The sequence below is a fragment of the Cuculus canorus genome, chromosome 6 (assembly GCF_017976375.1).
Source record: "Cuculus canorus isolate bCucCan1 chromosome 6, bCucCan1.pri, whole genome shotgun sequence".
In the NCBI taxonomy this organism is placed as follows: domain Eukaryota; kingdom Metazoa; phylum Chordata; class Aves; order Cuculiformes; family Cuculidae; genus Cuculus; species Cuculus canorus.
The window spans coordinates 1,546,977-1,564,351 of record NC_071406.1 but is presented as its reverse complement, the minus strand read 5'-3'; the positions used below and the strand labels follow the sequence as shown (position 1 = coordinate 1,564,351).

General features: G+C 51.7%; 1 protein-coding gene across 9 annotated transcripts in view; it reads left to right on the top strand.

The window, feature by feature from the left end:
- Positions 1-17,375, top strand: part of FMNL2 (formin like 2) — a 130,051-nt gene that overhangs the window by 58,895 nt on the left and 53,781 nt on the right. For all 9 annotated transcript variants that reach the window (XM_054070721.1, XM_054070726.1, XM_054070724.1 and 6 more), the window contains exons 2-3: positions 10,474-10,557; positions 16,762-16,842. In XM_054070721.1, the coding sequence (XP_053926696.1) occupies positions 10,474-10,557; positions 16,762-16,842 (165 nt within the window). The remainder of the gene's footprint in view (positions 1-10,473; positions 10,558-16,761; positions 16,843-17,375) is intronic.

Genomic DNA, 17,375 nt, shown 5'->3' with positions numbered 1-17,375 from the left:
AACCATTTACCGTTCCCTGCCACTGGATTTCTGGATGGCTTAGTCCTTCCTTGTCTGCTAAGGAACTGCAGATGCTCACAGGAGTTTCCTTGGATCCCACCTTTCCCCTTCCATGAGTAAAGTAGATGTTGCTAGATGGCCTTGTGAGGCCCGCTGAGGTGTAAGTGAGGAATCATGGATCCAGAGTTAAAGGGTTTGCCTTGTTTTATCCAGCCGTGTTTCCAAGGATCAGCCCATGCCAGCATCCCCAGCACAGCCCTGGTTCGTGGTGACGCCCTGTGTGCCATGTCCTCGGAGTGGGGATGCTGCAGCCCTCAGCAAGGCTGATCCCGCCCTTCGCAGCGCTCTCCCTGCAGTGCCAGGCTGGGTTTAGAAGGAGAGAAGACTCTTGCAGCAAGAGCATTGGTATTTTTAGATCAAAGACCCATTTAATTAAAAAAAATCTCCAAAAAAGGAGAATTAGAACAATGAGTACATTTAATTTCAGCCTAGCTTGGATCCTCATGAAGTCCACAAACTTGAGATTGCTCCTTTGCCTCTAGCTTTCCTAAATAAACACGCCAGAGCAGGACGGAGAAGTTAAGTAGCACAGAAAATTGCAAAATGTTAAGTTTTAATATTGTAGAAGATTATTAAGGGCTCTTTTAGAAACCATGTCCTGGAGTTAAATCGAAATACTCTCCAAAACCATCGAGGATTGTTTTAGTAGGCAGCTACTGGAATTAGGAATTGACTTTTTTCTTTCTTTCCCTTCAGGGCAGGGTGAGGGATAGAATGAGAGAGGCTCCTCCTGAGCAGTGCTGTGAGCAGAGCTTCTCCAGCCATGGCGAGTGGGAGGACTTTGGGGCTGGGGTCTGGTTCTTACGGAGTTTTACCCCAGACTCATTGCCACCAAATCTGCATTGTGATCTCGTTGGTGCGTGTTTCATCTGGGATGCGTTCTGAGATGTAGTATCATAGAGTCATAGAATGGTTTGGGTTTGAAGGGATCTTAAAGATCATCCAGTTCCAACTCCTTACTGTAGCTACTGTAGATGCAGATACAGATGTAGGCTTGAGATGCTGTAGATCTTCGGTAGATCTCAGGTTGGAAGTGACTTAAGTTAATGGGATGAGTTATACAGCCTCAATCGTAATGGCTTCGTGGTCCCAAGTCCACCTGAAACAGCCATTGGAATTGTTATCGCAGCAGAGGATGAGAGCTGAGGTGTGAGTAAACTTTCATCACTTATGCCTTAAAGGATGAGTACTAAACCTTGTCTCACCGCTGCTGCCTGCGCATCCTCTGCTCAGTGAAGAAGATGTCTCTGTAATGCTATCAAGTGGTTTCTTTTCACACTGAGTGAATTTAGAGAATGTGAAGGAACACGCACACGCTTGGAAGTCATATGCATCCGACAAAGAAGGGTGACAGTGTCAGTATCTCTTTGCATAGATGTGAATGGATCCGAACGGCATCTTATGTTGCTTTCCATTCTCTTTTTATTATGTTTGCATTGTGGCTACTTTTGGATCCTGATGCTTGGGAAGATGCGGGTGCTGTGCAGTGCCAAAAAGTAAACCTGGATCCGCTCCGGAGTCGATGTTGCGTTCTCAGGGCTGCTGTAGCCAGGAACAGGGGCTGCTGTGTCTCACTTTTACGGAGGTGGGAGGTGTGGATTGGACTTATGAACCCGTTCTGGATCTACTTGGTAGGAACTCACTGGATATTAATAAAAGTTTAAAATAGTTCTGGCTGTGCCTTAAAACCACCCCACCTGCAAAGCAGAGTTAGGATTGCAGCTCATGGTGGAGAGAGTAGAGATCAAACCAGGAGAGCTGGAGGCAAAAGGCGGTAGACGTGACTGATGGGAAACTCTGTGAGGAATTGAGGACTTTAACTGGTGAGCTGGAGAATAAGCTCTGATTAGGACATTCCAGGTGAGGACAGGGGGTCCTTGAAGTCTGCAGGATCTGGAGGAACGTGCAGGGCTTTGATGTCAGTGTGTACATATGCATTTACAAGGGCCAAGAAAAGTTTTTGAACACCCTTTGAATAGAGTTTAGAACAGCTTCCAGTGCTTAAAAGGGCCTACAGAAATCTGGGGAGGGCCCTGGATCAGGGGGGTGCAGGGATAGAACAAGGCGGAACGGTTTTGAGCTGCAAGAGTGGAGACTGAGATGAGATCTTGGGGAGAAATGTTTTGCTGTTCAGGTGGGGAGGCCCTGGCCCAGGGTGCCCAGAGCAGTGGGGGCTGCCCCATCCCTGGAGGGGTTCCAGGCCAGGTTGGATGGGGCTTGGAGCCCCTGATCCAGTGGGAGGTGTCCCTGCCCATGGCAGGGGTGGCACTGGATGGGCTGTGAGGTCCCTTCCAACCCAAACCATTCCATGGTTCTATGGAATGCATTAAAGCCCTGATCTTTTTAATCGGTGCTGTTGTGAAGCCAAAAAGTACCGAGGTTTGCTTTTCTGTCTCTGTGGCAGCAATGCAAGTCAGGAATAATCACAGGCAGAAGAAAGGTGGGAGGAGAAAGTGAGCTGTGAATTAGGTCTGGGGAGTATAAGCTCCTCTGGTGTTCCGATAGAGTAGCGAACGCCTGCACCTTCCCTGCCGCGCTGGAGGTGCTGTAGTTGCATGTAAACGTCTTTCTTGGGAGACCTTCATTCCATCAGAGTTAACAGTGCCATTGTGGGAGTGGGTAGTTTAACTCTTTGCTGAAACAGCTTCTAAATTCCCCTTTCTCGTGCTCCGGAGCTCAGAGTGCTGCCCAGCTCGCCCTGCCTCGCCAGGCTGAGCCCTGCTGCCGTACCCGCGCCTGGATGGAGGCAGCGCTGGCTTCTCCCGTCTCCAGCCGGTGGATCGGGATAGGCTGCTGGGAGCATCTCATACTGCAGGGATACACGTGCTCGTAGTTGTCTTAGTAACGCATGCAGGGCCGTTTATGGGAACAAATGGATCAGGAGGGCTCTGTCGTGTTTGTTGCTGGAAAATGAATGTCATGGTTCATAAATAAAAGGGATTTAAACGATGATAAGATTAATAATAAAGAGCAATAGCCTGATGCTATTAATTAGCAATGCTTACACTTCTGAGTCAGTTGAGTGGCTGCTACACTTGGTTTCCAAAACATTTAGCCTTTTGATCCTCATTAAAATGAGGAATAAGTTAGAAAAAACACAGCTCGGTTGTCCCCCAGCAGCATCTCCTGCACGGTGCTGATGCTGCCGTGACCTGCTCTGCAGCTCAGGCGTAGTTTGGTGCTGGTCCTTTCCTTAGGGAGCTGCAAATGCTGCTGGACGTTTGGATATTTCTGTAATGGGAATGAATTCTGCTGGGTGGTTGCTCACTCCTGGGCTGCTGCTGTCACCTTTTCTCTGCATGGCGCTGAGCAGTAACGTTGTGCTGTGCGAGGGCTCAGCCCATAGAATCATAGGTCGTAGAATCGTTAAGGTTGCAAAGCTGGGACGCCGGCACTCGCAACCCGATTTCCTTTGACTACTCATGGCCACAAGAGTTACAGAGTTCAGCCTGGGGAGGAGGAGGCTGAGGGAGACTCATGGAGCTGCAGAGAGCGATGATAAGGTGGTTGTGGTGAGGCAAGTGCTGGTCTCTTCTCCCAGGTGACAAGTGATGGGATGAGAGGAAATGGCCTCAGGCTGTGCCACGGGAGGATTAGACTGGATATTGGGAAAAATGTCTTTTCTGAAAGAGTGGTGAAACTCTGGCAGAGGCTGCCCAGGGCAGGGGTGGAGTCTCCATCCCTGGTGGGGGTCAAAAAACATCTGTGGCACTTTGGGCCATGGTTTAGCAGGCACGGTGGGGTTGGGCTGATGGTTGACTGGGTGACCTTAGAGGGCTTTTCCAACCTTAATGATTCTGTGATTCTAAGAGGAGGCTGCACGGGAAGCAGCATTTTCCTGCCCCGTGCCGGACCATTGCTCTGGCTGTCACGCTGGGGTGGGTGAAGTCATCTCCTCGGGACAAGGCTGCATCCGACGCGTCCTGGTACGCAGCACCATCACTGAGTCATCTGGCCCCGTGCTTCGGAGACACTGTCAGGGCTGCCATTTGGGATGGAGCTGGGCTTTGTTTCGTAGGTTAAAAATACATATATTTCCTTGATGTGCTGGTGGTTTTATTTTTAACTCCTAAGCAATCTAATATTTTGTAGGTCTGCTTGTATTTCCCTGTTTTCCATCTGCTACTGTGATTAATTGAAGTTCTAGCTTTACAGTGCCAATCTGGAGCAAACGGAATGGAAATCTTACCTATATTATTTGGCGCATAGCAGCAGACATGAATAACTTTGGAATTTGTGGGGAAAAAGAGAAGTTATGTAGTTTTGGAGCCAAAATCCGATTGGGAACGGGCCCTCGCAGACAGCACGATGCCGTCTCGGCTCTGGCTGCAGGGAAGTTTGAGCATGGTGCTCTAGATGTGCGTTTGTAGGTGTTTCTGAGGAGTCGGAAACCTCCCTTGGAGGCTGTGAAGTGGTGGTGTGCATGATTTCCTGTTGCCTCGCAGACATTGAGGTGGCACGATGTGTCACAGGTTTGCTTTTTTGTCATCTCAGTCCTAGAAGCAATGGGACGTAGTGGCAATTTGCAGTATGCTGCGGAAGGTGGACTCATTTCTAAGGCTGTAAAGCTCTGGGAGGAGGGCTCTTTGTTCCTTCTCCCAAGCAACAAGTGGTAGGACATAAGGGGTTCAAAGAAGGTGTGGATGGGGCGCTTTGGGACGTGGTTTAGTCAGCACGGTGGTGTTGGGCTGACAGTTGGACTGGATGGGATGAGATGTCTTTTCCAACATTAATGGTTCCATGATTTTATAAGGGAGCAGGGCAAAGCTGTGGAGCTCATCTGGGCACAGATGGTTGGCCTGGTCTGGTGGGCATCAGCCACGGATTGCAGTCTGCTCTGCTGGCAAAGGACCTCCATCTGCACACGTGCTGATGGTGACACGAGGGATGGTAAAGGACAACCTGGCTGGGGGGACAGAACAGGAGAGAGCAGGGCCATCCCTTCTGGCAGCAGCAGGAACTCTAGGGTGAAGGTGGAAAGAGAAACTAGAGATCGTAGACCTGTAGTTAACTAAAAAACACTGGTGGTGTGTGTGAAGCTCATCGTCGTAAGAGTTGGAGGCGTCCGGGAAACATTGATGAGTCATTTCACTGATCCACAGAGAACAAGAGATCCACGTTATTAATGGATCTGGTGAGTTATGAGTTGAGTCAAAACTATTGCAACCGATATGACCAAGCCAGCCAATTCAGTAGCCACCAATGCAGCAGCTAAACGTTATGCGATTACATTGGATTTTGAGAGCCAGTTGGTATCGTGCCATGCATAAAAGTAAAGAAAATAATATCGCTTCCCATTTAAATAAAAATATAATGGTGTAGAAACTAGTTTTCCAGCAGAGAATGGTTGTTAGCAGGCAAAACAGCTGAAGAACAGCATTAATCCAGGCTTTAGAGAAGATATGATCTACACCCACATTATCTTGTACAAAGAAATAAGGGTTATTTGGTGCAGCCACTGACAAGCATTGATGAAAGCGTCTGTTGAGTGGGGTCATTTGTCCCAGGACATCAGCCTGGAGGCTGCAGGAACGCCAGGGTTAAGGACAGGGAGCTCGGGGGATCAGTAGGTCTCATTCAGCAGATGTCTCGTAGACAAGGAGAGGATGTGCGTGGTGCAGAAATGAACCTGCAAAACAAGCAGAGAGCCTCAGGTTGGGAGTGAGGATGTCTCGCGGAAGCACCCAGTAAAAGAGTGCAGTTTGATCCATTTCTTAAGAAAGCGTGTCAAACTGATTTATCATAGAATCGTGGGATGGTTTGGATTAGAAAGGACCTCAAAGCCATCCAATTCCACCTCCTGCCATGAGCAGGGACACCTCCCACTGCATCAGGTTGCTCCAAGCCTCATCCAGCCTGACCTTGAACACCTCCAGGATTGGGGCAGCCACCGCTTCTGGTGTCTAAAACCTAAAAGCGAGTGTCAAGCTGACCGTGCTGGTGTAGGAAGCCCTATTCCTAGTGCCTTCCCTTTGTACTGCGTGCATGCCGCATCCAGAGGGGCAGCAGACACCAGAAGTAGCCTTTTCCTTCCCAGTTCGCTCCAGAAGGAATGATCTGGAGGGGCTGCTGGGTTGCCCCACCGTGGTTTGATGTGGTGAAGGGTCCTGTTCGTAGCCTGGCAGCGGACTTGCATGCAAGGTTTCAGACGGCTTTAAATCCCTGCTGGGAAGTGAGTAGGGGCAAATCCTTCCCTGGGGTTGGAACCTGGTTGCCCACAGTGTGCTCCTCAATGATGTTTCCTGCTGGAGAAGGGCAGGGGCATCTGCGCTGGCTTGGAGCACATGACGTGGTTGTGTACAGCAAAGCGACGCGGAACGGAGGAGTTTGCATTTCAGAATGAGATCAGATTGAATTCATTTCCAAATGAGATCACTGGAACCTGCTGCCTCGGTCTTGTTTGCCCTGTTTCAAGCTTTCATCCCTACTGAACTCCTGCCATGACTGAATTCAGTGAAGGTTTCCAGGCAGGTTTCTTGTCAGAACACCAGCCCAGTGGGGAAAGCTGATTAGGAGCAAGGAGATCAGGGCTTGACAAGGGCTGTGTTGCAGGTAAACAGCGAAGCTTTTCTACAGCTGACGTTTAGTGCAGCTGTGAAATATGTTTGCATCCTCAGAGGGAAGGAATGGTGCTTGACAAAGCCCCAGGAAAAATACCTTTAAAATGATAAGTCGAACTGATAAGGTACACGGTGAGAGACTGAGAGGAGAACCCAGCGCAGATATGATCGCTGCCTGTAAATACTGTCAGCATGACAGCACAGATGAGCAAAGGGAGGGGTATTCGTTATCTGATGGAAAATGAGCTTTAGGCAGAGCAGTAGTCGCAGCAGTGGAGCAGTAGGGGGGATTCTGGGAGCGGGTGACACTTGTCAGCCGGGCTGGGAGGAGATGAGGGACGGTAGCAAACAACTGTTCAGCCTGCAGATGCGGGGATCAGCTGGGGACATGCTCTGTCTCCCCTCCCTCAGTGGTACCGCATGGACCAGGAGGTACAGGGGGACCAGAGGGGTCCCTCAGAGTCTTCAATATTCATAGAATCACAGAATCATTAAGGTTGGAAAAGACCTCTAAGATCATCTAGTCCAACAGTTAGCCCAACCCTGGCTCTCATCCAATCCCTTGCTACTTGGGAGCAGAGCCCGGCACCCACCTCACCACAACCTCCTTTTGAGGAGCTGCAGAGAGCGATGAGGTCTCCCCTCAGCCTCCTCTTCTCCAGACTGAACAGGCCCAGGGCCCTCAGCTGCTCCTCGTAAGACTTGTGCTCCAGAGCCTTCTCCAACTTCCTTGCCCTGAAAGAACAAGTAAGAAGAAAGCATTTGCTGTCACACCACAGTTGTGGAAGGCTGGTGTTTGGAACGTGAGCCGCTCCTGCCTGTGCTGCCATGCTTTCGGGAAGGGCTCTGGCAGGTGCAGCAGTGGGAGTGGAGGTGGTGGCTGTATCTGGGGATGCCCGAGCATCGTTTGGGGCTGCTCCCTGGCAGAAGGCAGGTGGCTGCAGCCTCCGCCCTGCCTCCCTGCAGCTATCGCAGCCCGCGGGCAGGAATGCCGCAGCTGCTCCGGGATCACACCCGAGCCCTCCTGCTTTCCAGCACGGGCTGCATGAGGAAACGCAGGGAGAGGGAAATCAGAAACTGCAGCTGGGAGGAAGCTGGGTCAGGAGCATCCTTGGCTCTGGCTGCCTTCCCCCAGGGCTGGGCTGGCAGCAAGCTGTCACTCAGCCTGGCCTCTGAGTTAGTGAGGAAACCGAGGTGTGGAAGCCATGGGGAGGTGTAGGGAAGGTAATCCCGCGTTGCACCCAAGCGCTGGAATACAAGCAGGGAAAGCCTTGTCTTTGCGGTGGCCTTCAGGTGGAAACAGTGCTGGAAAGCTTTGCCGTGGTGGCCAGTCACCCTCCCGGCTTTCCTTCAGACCCATCATCCCCCGAAGCTCACCTGGTTGTTGCAGTGCGCAGGACTGACTTTAACTTTTGGGTTTATAGCGCCAGTCGGGGCGAGTGGACCGGGGAGTCAGCCAAGCTGGTTGTGACACCTGGAGTACTGTGTTCAGTTCTGGCCCCTCACACCAAGAAGGATGTTGAGGCTCTACAGAGAAGAGGAATGAAGCTGGAGAACAAGTCTTACGAGGAGCAGCTGAGAGAGCTGGGGTTGTTCAGCCTGGAGAAGAGGAGGCTGAGGGGAGACCTTATTGCTCTCTACAACTACCTGAAAGGAGGTTGTGGAGAGGAGGGAGCTGGGATCTTCTCCCAAGTGACAGGGGACAGGACAAGAGGGAATGGCCTGAAGCTCCGCCAGGGGAGGGTCAGGCTGGACATCAGGAAATATTTTTTCATGGATAGGGCCATTGGGCACTGGCAGAGGCTGCCCAGGGAGCGAGGGGAGTCACCTCCCCTGGAGGTGTTTAAGGGACAGGTGAACGAAGTGCTGAAGGGCATTGTTTAGGGAGTGTTAGGAATGGTTGGACTCGATGACCCAGTGGGTCCCTTCCAACCTGGTGATTCTGTGATTCTATGACAGATGCACTGGGAGGTGTTTGGGGCACCTCAGGCTGTCCCCATCCCTCCTCTGCCATTCCCCGGGGAAGGGTTTGTGCGAGGGAGCGGAGGAGGCACCAGGCTGTGCCAGTCTGACTGTAGCGGAGCCCAGGAGTTCCTGAGGGTCCCCGGGACAGCCCGCTTTCAGTACATCCATAGAACTGCCGGTTGCACTGGTTGCACGGATGCGTGCTTCCAGAGCAGAGTGTGTTGGAACCCAAATGCTGATTCCTTGATTCCTGCTTTGCGGCTGGATATACGGTGAAAAGCACCCTGTGGTTTTCATGCTTCCCACACATGAGAAGGGAACGGAGCCGGGGAAAGGGCTGGAGAACAGTGGGTACGAGAGGCGGCTGAGGGACCTGGGGCTGTTCAGCCTGGAGGAGGCTGAGGGGAGACCTCATTGCTCTTTACAACAACCTAAAAGGTGGTCATAGAGAGGTGGGTGTTGGTCTCTTCTCCCATGTGGCGGAATGAGAGCAAATGGCCTCAAATTGCACCAGGGCAGGTTCAGGTTGGACATCAGAAAAAATTTCTTCACCAAAAGTGTTCTCAGGCCCTGGCAGAGGCTGCCCAGGGAGGGGGTGGAGTCCCCATCTTCAGAAGCTGGGTGGATGAGGTGCTCGGGGGTCTGGTTTAGCAGTGGATTAGCATGGTTGGACTGGATGATCTCAAAGGTTTTTTCCAACCAAACAATTCTGTGGTCCTTTTTGAAGTTAAACTGGGAAGGGTTGTTCCTGCTGGTGCTGGAGATGTGCACAGCACCAGTCTGACCCGCCTGCATGTGCCATAGCGCCTGGCTAGCACCTTCCTCCCATCCCAGCACCAGTTCAGGATGGACTGCTGGAGGCTTGTGGTCCTAAAGGGTTAATTGGGGATAACTCAGACTGGGCTTGGAATGCCAGCGAGCTACTGGAGACCAAGAGGTGCTTAGGGATTTTCCATCCAGCCACTTCACCTTGCTGCCCACTGGGCTGATAGGGAGGCTCTCCAGACTTGGAGTTTGCAAAGCTCTCGAGATGTTTCTGGGTTCTCCAACAGTTACGCCGCTCAGTTGGAGACATGGCTCTCGGGAAAAGCACCTTGGGAACGACCAGCCAGCCAGCACCACCCAACCCCAAACAACTGCCTATGGGAAGGTATCCCAACTGACATCAAAGGAGCCTACAAGTGATAGGCATCTTCTCATTGCTGCCTCTCCCTACCTTCTGACTCAGGTTCCCAGTCCCTGGATCATTATCTTTGTGTGTGCGCATAGCCCAGCGTCAGGATCCTCCGGGATCCTTATTATCCAGATAAGGCTGCGTGCGGTGACATTTGGAACCCTGAACAGTCTCTTGCTGCTGGAATAAAATGAAATGGCATTTCAGATCTTGTTTGGTGAGACCTGGCATTCTGCAGTCCCCAACCTGCAGCCAGAGTCTGTGTTCCCTGTCCCGGGGACAGGTGCAGGGAAGAGGGGATGTGGGAGGGGATGCGTGCACTGGGGGGGCCCATCTGGGGTGGAAGGTGGCTGCTGGGCTGTGGCAGCACAGGGAAGCCCTATCATGGAGCACTTGGGGCTGGAAGAGACCTTAAAGGTCATCTAATTCCACCCCCCTGTCCTCTCCTCTGGATAGAGGTGGCTGTTCCTGAGCTCTGGTTGCTCACCTCCTCCTGCGTCCTGGTGGGACCCAGCACTGAGCCCTGCCTTGTGATTCACTGGTGCTTTTGGGGCCAAAGATGACGCTGAGAGGGAATGTTTCTGAATAATCCTGTCAACAGGGATTCTCATAAAACAATTAAGGCAACCGCAGCCACGGTGCCTTGGTTTGCTGGTGTCTGACTCTGCCCGAGCCCTCTGTGGTCCCTGATGTTTGCTTTCTCTTTCTCTGCAGAATGCGATGAACTTGCCGCCTGACAAAGCCCGGCTACTGCGACAGTACGACAATGAGAAGAAGTGGGAGCTTATCTGTGACCAGGTACGGGCAGTGTGGAGGGCTTTGGGCAGACATCCCACCGAGAGCACCAATGGGGCATCAGCAGCAGCGTCCTGGGGTTTAGAAAGGGACCTTGTGGAGGATGAGTGCTTACATAGAATCACAGAATTATGGAATGGTTTGGGTCCCACCCCTGCCATGAGCAGGGACACCTCCCACTGGCTCAGGGGCTCCAAGCCCCATCCAACCTGGCCTGGAACCCCTCCAGGGATGGGGCAGCCCCCACTGCTCTGGGCACCCTGGGCCAGGACCTCCCTACCCGCAAAACATTTCTTCCAAAGCTCTCATCACAGTCTCCCCTCTTTCCACTCAAAACCGTTGCCCCTCGTCCTGTCCCTGCCCTCCCTGATCCAGAGCCCCTCCCCAGCCTTCCTGGAGCCTCTTTCAGCACTGGAAGCTGCTCTAAGGTCTCCTTGTAGCCTTCTCTTCTCCAGGCTGAACAACCCCAACTCTCCCAGCCTGTCCTTGTAGGGGAGGTGCTCCAGCCCTCGGATCATCTCTGTGGGACATTTCCTATTTAGCTGTTGCAGCGAGGGAGCCTCTGGTACCCCCCAGCTACCTTAAAGTAAAGCAGAAAGTAAAGTAAAGCCTGAGTTTTCCATGCAGAATTCCTAAAGCATCGAGTGAAACACTGAACGAATCTCTTAAACTGCTGTAAGTGATTTGTTTCATGGATATCTGCTTGAAGCACGCACTCTTGGAGCGTGCATGTGGAAACGTGAGCTTTTTTCGGAGCCCGTGGGCTCCGTGTGCGCAGTGCTGGCAGCAGGGCAGGCGGTGGCAGTTCCATCATAGCCTGGGTGTGCAAATTCCCACCTGGGAGCGGATCCTCCCTTTGCGATGTGCAGCTGCTGCTGATTCACTGCTGCACTCTGCAGTGAGACAGGAGGGATGAGCAGAGGGAGACGGAGTGAAGGAAATATGCGGTCTGGAGGAATTGCATATCTCGACAGCTCCTTGCACAACACCAAGTTGTGGGTTGGGATGAGTCCGCTTCCCATCGCTTGGAGATGGGCAGGCAGGGGAGTAGTGCAGGTGGAACCAGGATGGTGGAACATAGCGCTGTGATGGTCCCAAAGGATTGGAGGTGACAGTGTGCTGTCCTACCAGGGTCTGCCCATCTGAGGGGATGTGCCTGGGAATAAGGGGCGATGATCCTGCAACTGGCTACAGCTCCCTGGCTGGCTGGCATCCCCGGTGGGTGCTGGCAAGCCTCTGTCAGAGCAGCGCAGAAGTGGTGTCTGTGAGCACCAGGGAATGGCATATGGAGAGTGAAATACTTAGATCTGTCCACATAGTTGTGGTGCGTGGCTGAAAGTACTTCCAGGAATAGATTTTTGTACTGAACACACGTTTTTAGTGTGGATGCAAATATAGAATCATGGAATGGTTTGGGTTGGAAGGGACCTCAAAGCCCATCCATTCCCACCCCCTGCCACGGGCAGGGATACCTCCCACTGGCTTAGGGGCTCCAAGCCCCATCCAACCTGGCCTGGAACCCCTCCAGGGATGGGGCAGCCCCCACTGCTCTGGGCACCCTGGGCCAGGGCCTCCCCACCTGAACAGCAGAACATTTCTCCCCAAGATCTCATCTCCATCTCCCCTCTTTCAGCTCAAAACCGTTGCCCCTCGTCCTCTCCCTGCCCTCCCTGATCCAGAGCCCCTCCCCAGCTTTCCTGGAGCCCCTTTCAGCACTGGAAGGGATTGCCTGCGGTTTTCGATGGGTATCACTCCTTACACTGGTTTTGCTTAGTGAAGGATGTAATTTAATGTAACAGCGTAACAAAATCAACTCCTGCTCTCCTGTGCTGGTTTTCCACTTAGGTCTGAAAGGAAAAAGGGCCTAGAGGTTGCTCTTGAATGATATTTTCTAAATAGTCTGTAAAGCTTGGGTATTTCGCTGTGAAATATGTTGGGAGGATTAGGGGAGAGAGTTTGTCCTCCTAAAAGGAACTCTGACTTTTGTACAAGTGAGATTAATGAAAGGGGGAAGCTGACAAAATCGTCATCATTGTCATCGTTATCAGCATCATTGTCATCATCTGCCATAAGCAGGATTGTGCCCATTCCAGTGGGTCGTTGTAAGGGTTGCTGGGCTGATGGTGAGGGACTCATCCCGTGTGGATTTTATTGTTCCTTTGCCTATAAACCTCACAAGTCATCTCAGTGATGCTGCTCTCCTGACTTAGTGTACAAGGAGGAGAAAAAGAGCAAAGCCAGTATTCCTGTTGCCTTTCCCGGAGTTGGCCAAGTGATGGGTCACCTGGGAGATGAGTGCTGGGAAAGATCTGGGCAAGAGGAGTGCCTCATCCAGGGAGGAGGATGTGCTTTTCTGGCATGTTGAGTCAGCCCTTTAGTGTTCTTCAGGCCTTTCCAGGTGTTGCGGAAGGGGCAGGAATGTTGAGGGAAGTGGTTATGAGGTTGGGGACATCTTGCAGAGTTCTTCATTGCCCTCTAATGGCAGATTGTGGCAGGGGCAACACTGTGTCCTCACCTTTGGAGACACTTAAGGTGTGTGAGGGCGATAACGAATTTGAAGACCTAAGGTGAAAGTCATGTGGTTTACATCCAACATACTGTCACTGAGGTATTCGTAGAACTCTCTCTCTTTCCTACTGGAACGCCAAAGAAAGGCAGGTTGTTTTGGAGGCTGGTGGCCAGCGCAGAGCTCACCAGGATGGCGGTGGGTTTCCTATGCCACCCGTCTAGGTTCTTTTCCACCAGGCATCTCTCTAGCTGCTCTTCCCCAGGCCCGGAGCTTTGCATGGGATTGTTGTGGCCCAAGTGCAGGACCCGGCACTCAGCTGTGTAGAATCCCATCCCGTTGGGCTCAGCTCATGGATCCAGCATGTCCAGGTCCCTCTGCAGAGCCTTCCTGCCCTCCAGCAGATCAACACTCCTGCCCAACTTGGTGTCTTGTGCAAGCTGACTGAGGGAGCACCTGATGCCCTCATCCGGAGAGGAATCTCCCCTCTTGTGGGTAAAATAGAGGCTAAAAAGTCCAGTGTTTATTGAACTCGGGAGCATTTGGGTGGTGGACATGCTCACAGCTTTGTTTACCTAACTGGCTGGCCTTGGGGGAGGTGGCTCACTGAAAACCCAGCAGTGTGAGTGCAGGACCAGCCGGAGGTACAGGCGTGGGGCCCAAGGGATCCAAGGCTCTGCGGTGCAGGGCTGCGCAGGCGTTAGCATCTCTGGCATTGAAGGGAACATCTACGGCTTTTGTGCTTCTTGGCCAGGTCCTGCACTGGCGACCTGGTTTTGCAGCCAGTTAATAGTGGTGGAAACGGGTTCCTCTACCTCCTCATCAGTGCAGAGGTGAACGACCACTGTCATTTCTTTCCAGAATAAGATACACAAAGCGCCATGCTGTCCTGCTGGCTGGATTGATGGGTCAAGGGCTGAGCTGCCCTCCAGCTCTGCATGGGATGGGGTACGGGTGGTGGAAATGTTAAGCTGAAAGAGAGGAGACTGAGATGAGATCTTAAGGAGAAATGTTTTGCTGTTCAGGTGGGGAGACCCTGGCCCAGGGTGCCCAGAGCAGTGGGGGCTGCCCCATCCCTGGAGGGGTTCCAGGCCAGGTTGGATGGGGCTTGGAGCCCCTGAGCCAGTGGGAGGTGTCCTTGGGGTTGGAACGGGATGGGCTTTGATGTCACTTGCAACCCAAACCATTCCATGGTTCTATGAAATGTGCATCACATTTAGGTGTTTGTGCCTTGAGAGTGAGAAGACAGTGGTCCCCAGCCCTGCTTGCCCACCGACTCAGATGCGCTGTGTTCTTGCCTAATGCGAATGAATCTTAGGAATGAACCAAGTCAGTGAGGGCAATGATAATGCTAATAACAGATGTCTCTAATGCAGAAAATGTCCTGAATGTTTTCGGAAGCAAAAGATCACTGGAAAAACCACAATTTCCTGGTTACGGAATTAATAAGTTTTCCAGATTGAGGTGAACCAGAGATGTGTTGAGTTCTTTGTAGGATCAGGGGAAGGAGGAATGCAGAAATACTGCAGTTCCTCATTGCTGCTAAAGGAGCCCCTTCAGCCCTCGTATTTTGAGACCCATCAGACAAGAAAGTGCTAATCCCATCACTGCTGGTCGAAGCAGCAGAGGAGCTGTATTGTGCTCCCTGTCCAAGTGTTTTCCTTGGATTCTCAGTATTTATTACCCTAAAGGGAGGTGCTGGGGGTCAGGTGATCTTGCTGCTGCCCAGTCCGGTGCTGCAACCTCCTGGTATGGGCTTCTCTGCCCTTGTGTGTCCTTCTGGCTTGTAGCAATTTTCCCAGCAAGGAAGGGCCTTTTCTCCTTGGGAAATTAGAATCATGGAATGGTGTGGGTTGGAAGAGACCTTGAAGCCCATCCAGTGCCACCCCTGCCATGGGCAGGGACACCTCCCACTGGCTCAGGGGCTCCAAGCCCCATCCAACCTGGCCTGGAACCCCTCCAGGGATGGGGCAGCCCCCACTGCTCTGGGCACCCTGGGCCAGGACCTCCCCATCTTCATCAGGAAATATTTCTTCGTAATGTCTTATTTAAATCTTTCCCCTTCCAATTTAAGGGCATCCCCCCCTCGTCCTGTCTCTCCAGGACCTTGGAAAAAGCCCCTCCCCAGCTTTCCTGGAGCCCCTTTCAGCACTGGAAGCTGCTCTAAGGTCTCCCCACAGCCTTCTCTTCTCCAGGCTGAACAACCCCAACTGTCTCAGCCTCTCCTCATAGCAGAGGGGCTGCAGCTTTTGAATCATCTCCATAGCCTCCACTGGATCCATTCCAACAATTCCATCCCCTTCTTATGTTGGGATTCCAGAACTGGACACAGGCTCCAGGTGGGGTCTCAGCAGAGCAGAGGGGCAGAATATCCTCCCTCACTGTGCTATCTCAACGAACGAGCTCTGATATCTATTCCTCCCCTTTCTGGGGGTTCTCTCATGCCAGTGTAGCTCTGCTGTGTTCAGTCCAATCTCCAGAGAAGCTATTTCACGGATGTCTTTCTCTTGCTGACTGATCAGCCGTCATCTGCTAGTGTGACAGGAGCTTTTCCTGACTGCCAGCTTTACTATCTGGAGTCGTCAAAGTGAAATGCTTAAAGAGACTCGACAAGCACGTTTAGCAATCTGTGATGCAGATATTACGCAGTTTTGTTTGAGAAAACCTAGCTGTAATTATGTATTTATGTTATAATCTCTGCAGCAACTTCGATAAAATATGCTGCTCATTACCGTGTAGCGGGATTAGTTGGGCTGAACGATTTTAAGGATGTTATCCAGTGGGAGGTGTCCCTGCCCATGGCAGGGGTGGAACTGGATGGGCTTTGAGGGCCCTTCCAACCCAACCCAACCATTCCATGATGCTGTGAAAAAGGAGATGCTACTTCCAGGGCTTGTTGTTGTCCACACATGGGAGGGTACATGAGAAAAAAATCCAGTTGTAAAAGAGGAAAGAAATCTCTGCTCTCCGTCTTGCAGAGCTCTTACTCAGGGCTGATGTAGACTTTTAGGTTCTTTTTTCCTTCTGACCATGATGAATTACTTTTTTTACAGCGAGATAATAACAGGAACGAGGTTTGGTGTTCAGACAACGCGTTCTGGTAACCGGGCAGCAGCGTCCTGGTCATTATGAAATAGCTTTCAGATAATGTAGTCAAAATTGCATCCTGACCTAATAAAGGGCGGTTTCAAATAGCAGTTACAAAACCTGAAATTACAGGAGGAAATTATTATGAGATCTTTCCTCAAGGGAAAGGGCAGAATAGTCAAAAGTGCTTCCAAGATGCAAATAGTATCAGAAGTGTTGGTAATGCTCATAGCAGGTTTGGCCGTAGCGTGTTCCTTGCAGAATAACTCACATTTCCTAACAGCTCTGTAGGATAACATTCAACTGGTCAAAAAGCAAGCGAACACCAAGCAGCTGTCAGAATACAAACTTCGCAGGTTGCCCAGAGCAGTGGGGGCTGCCCCATCCCTGGAGGGGTTCCAGGCCAGGTTGGATGGGGCTTGGAGCCCCTGAGCCAGTGGGAGGTGTCCCTGCCCATGGCAGGGGTGGAACTGGATGGGCTTTGATGTCCCTTCCAACCCAAACTGTTCCTCGATTCTATGATACTATGATTTATGTGTGCATGCATTTTCTGTAGTAAATAAATACAGAAGATGTTATAAAATGGCTGATGTTTGTTCTCATATCCTTTGCAGGAACGATTCCAAGTGAAGAATCCTCCCCACACGTACATCCAGAAGTTGAAGGGCTATTTGGACCCAGCGGTTACCAGGAAGGTGAGGAGCGTCCTGTTTCCTCTCCCCTGTCCCTCGTTCCTCGAGGCGAGGATGGTCCTGGGGTCTGGGTTCCTTCCTGCCTTTGTGTAAAAGGCTCTGTAAAAGTCTCCGAGAAGAGTCTCAGAGGACGAACAAACTGCAGAGAGAGGCAAAAAGGAATTGGGAAGCTGTTGTGGGTTTTGCCACTTGGAAAGGAGAGCAGATATTGCAAAGTAAAGGGCCCTCTTACCTGTGAAGCAACTCCTTTTAGAAACTTTTAGACCCAAGGGACTGGCAGAAAGATGCCAGGGAAAGGATAGGTTAGACACTGGGAGAAGGTTCTTCCCCCAGAGGATGGTGGAGCACTGGAACTGCTCCCAGGGAGGCAGTCAGGACACCAAGCCTGACAATATTCCAGAAGCATTTGGCCAATGCCCTCAGCCCCATGGGCTGAATGTTGAGGTTGTCATGTGCAGGGACAGGAGTTGGGCTGAATGGTCCTGGTGGGTCCCTTACAACTCAGGACACTCTGTGATTCTATGATTTAGCTTCAG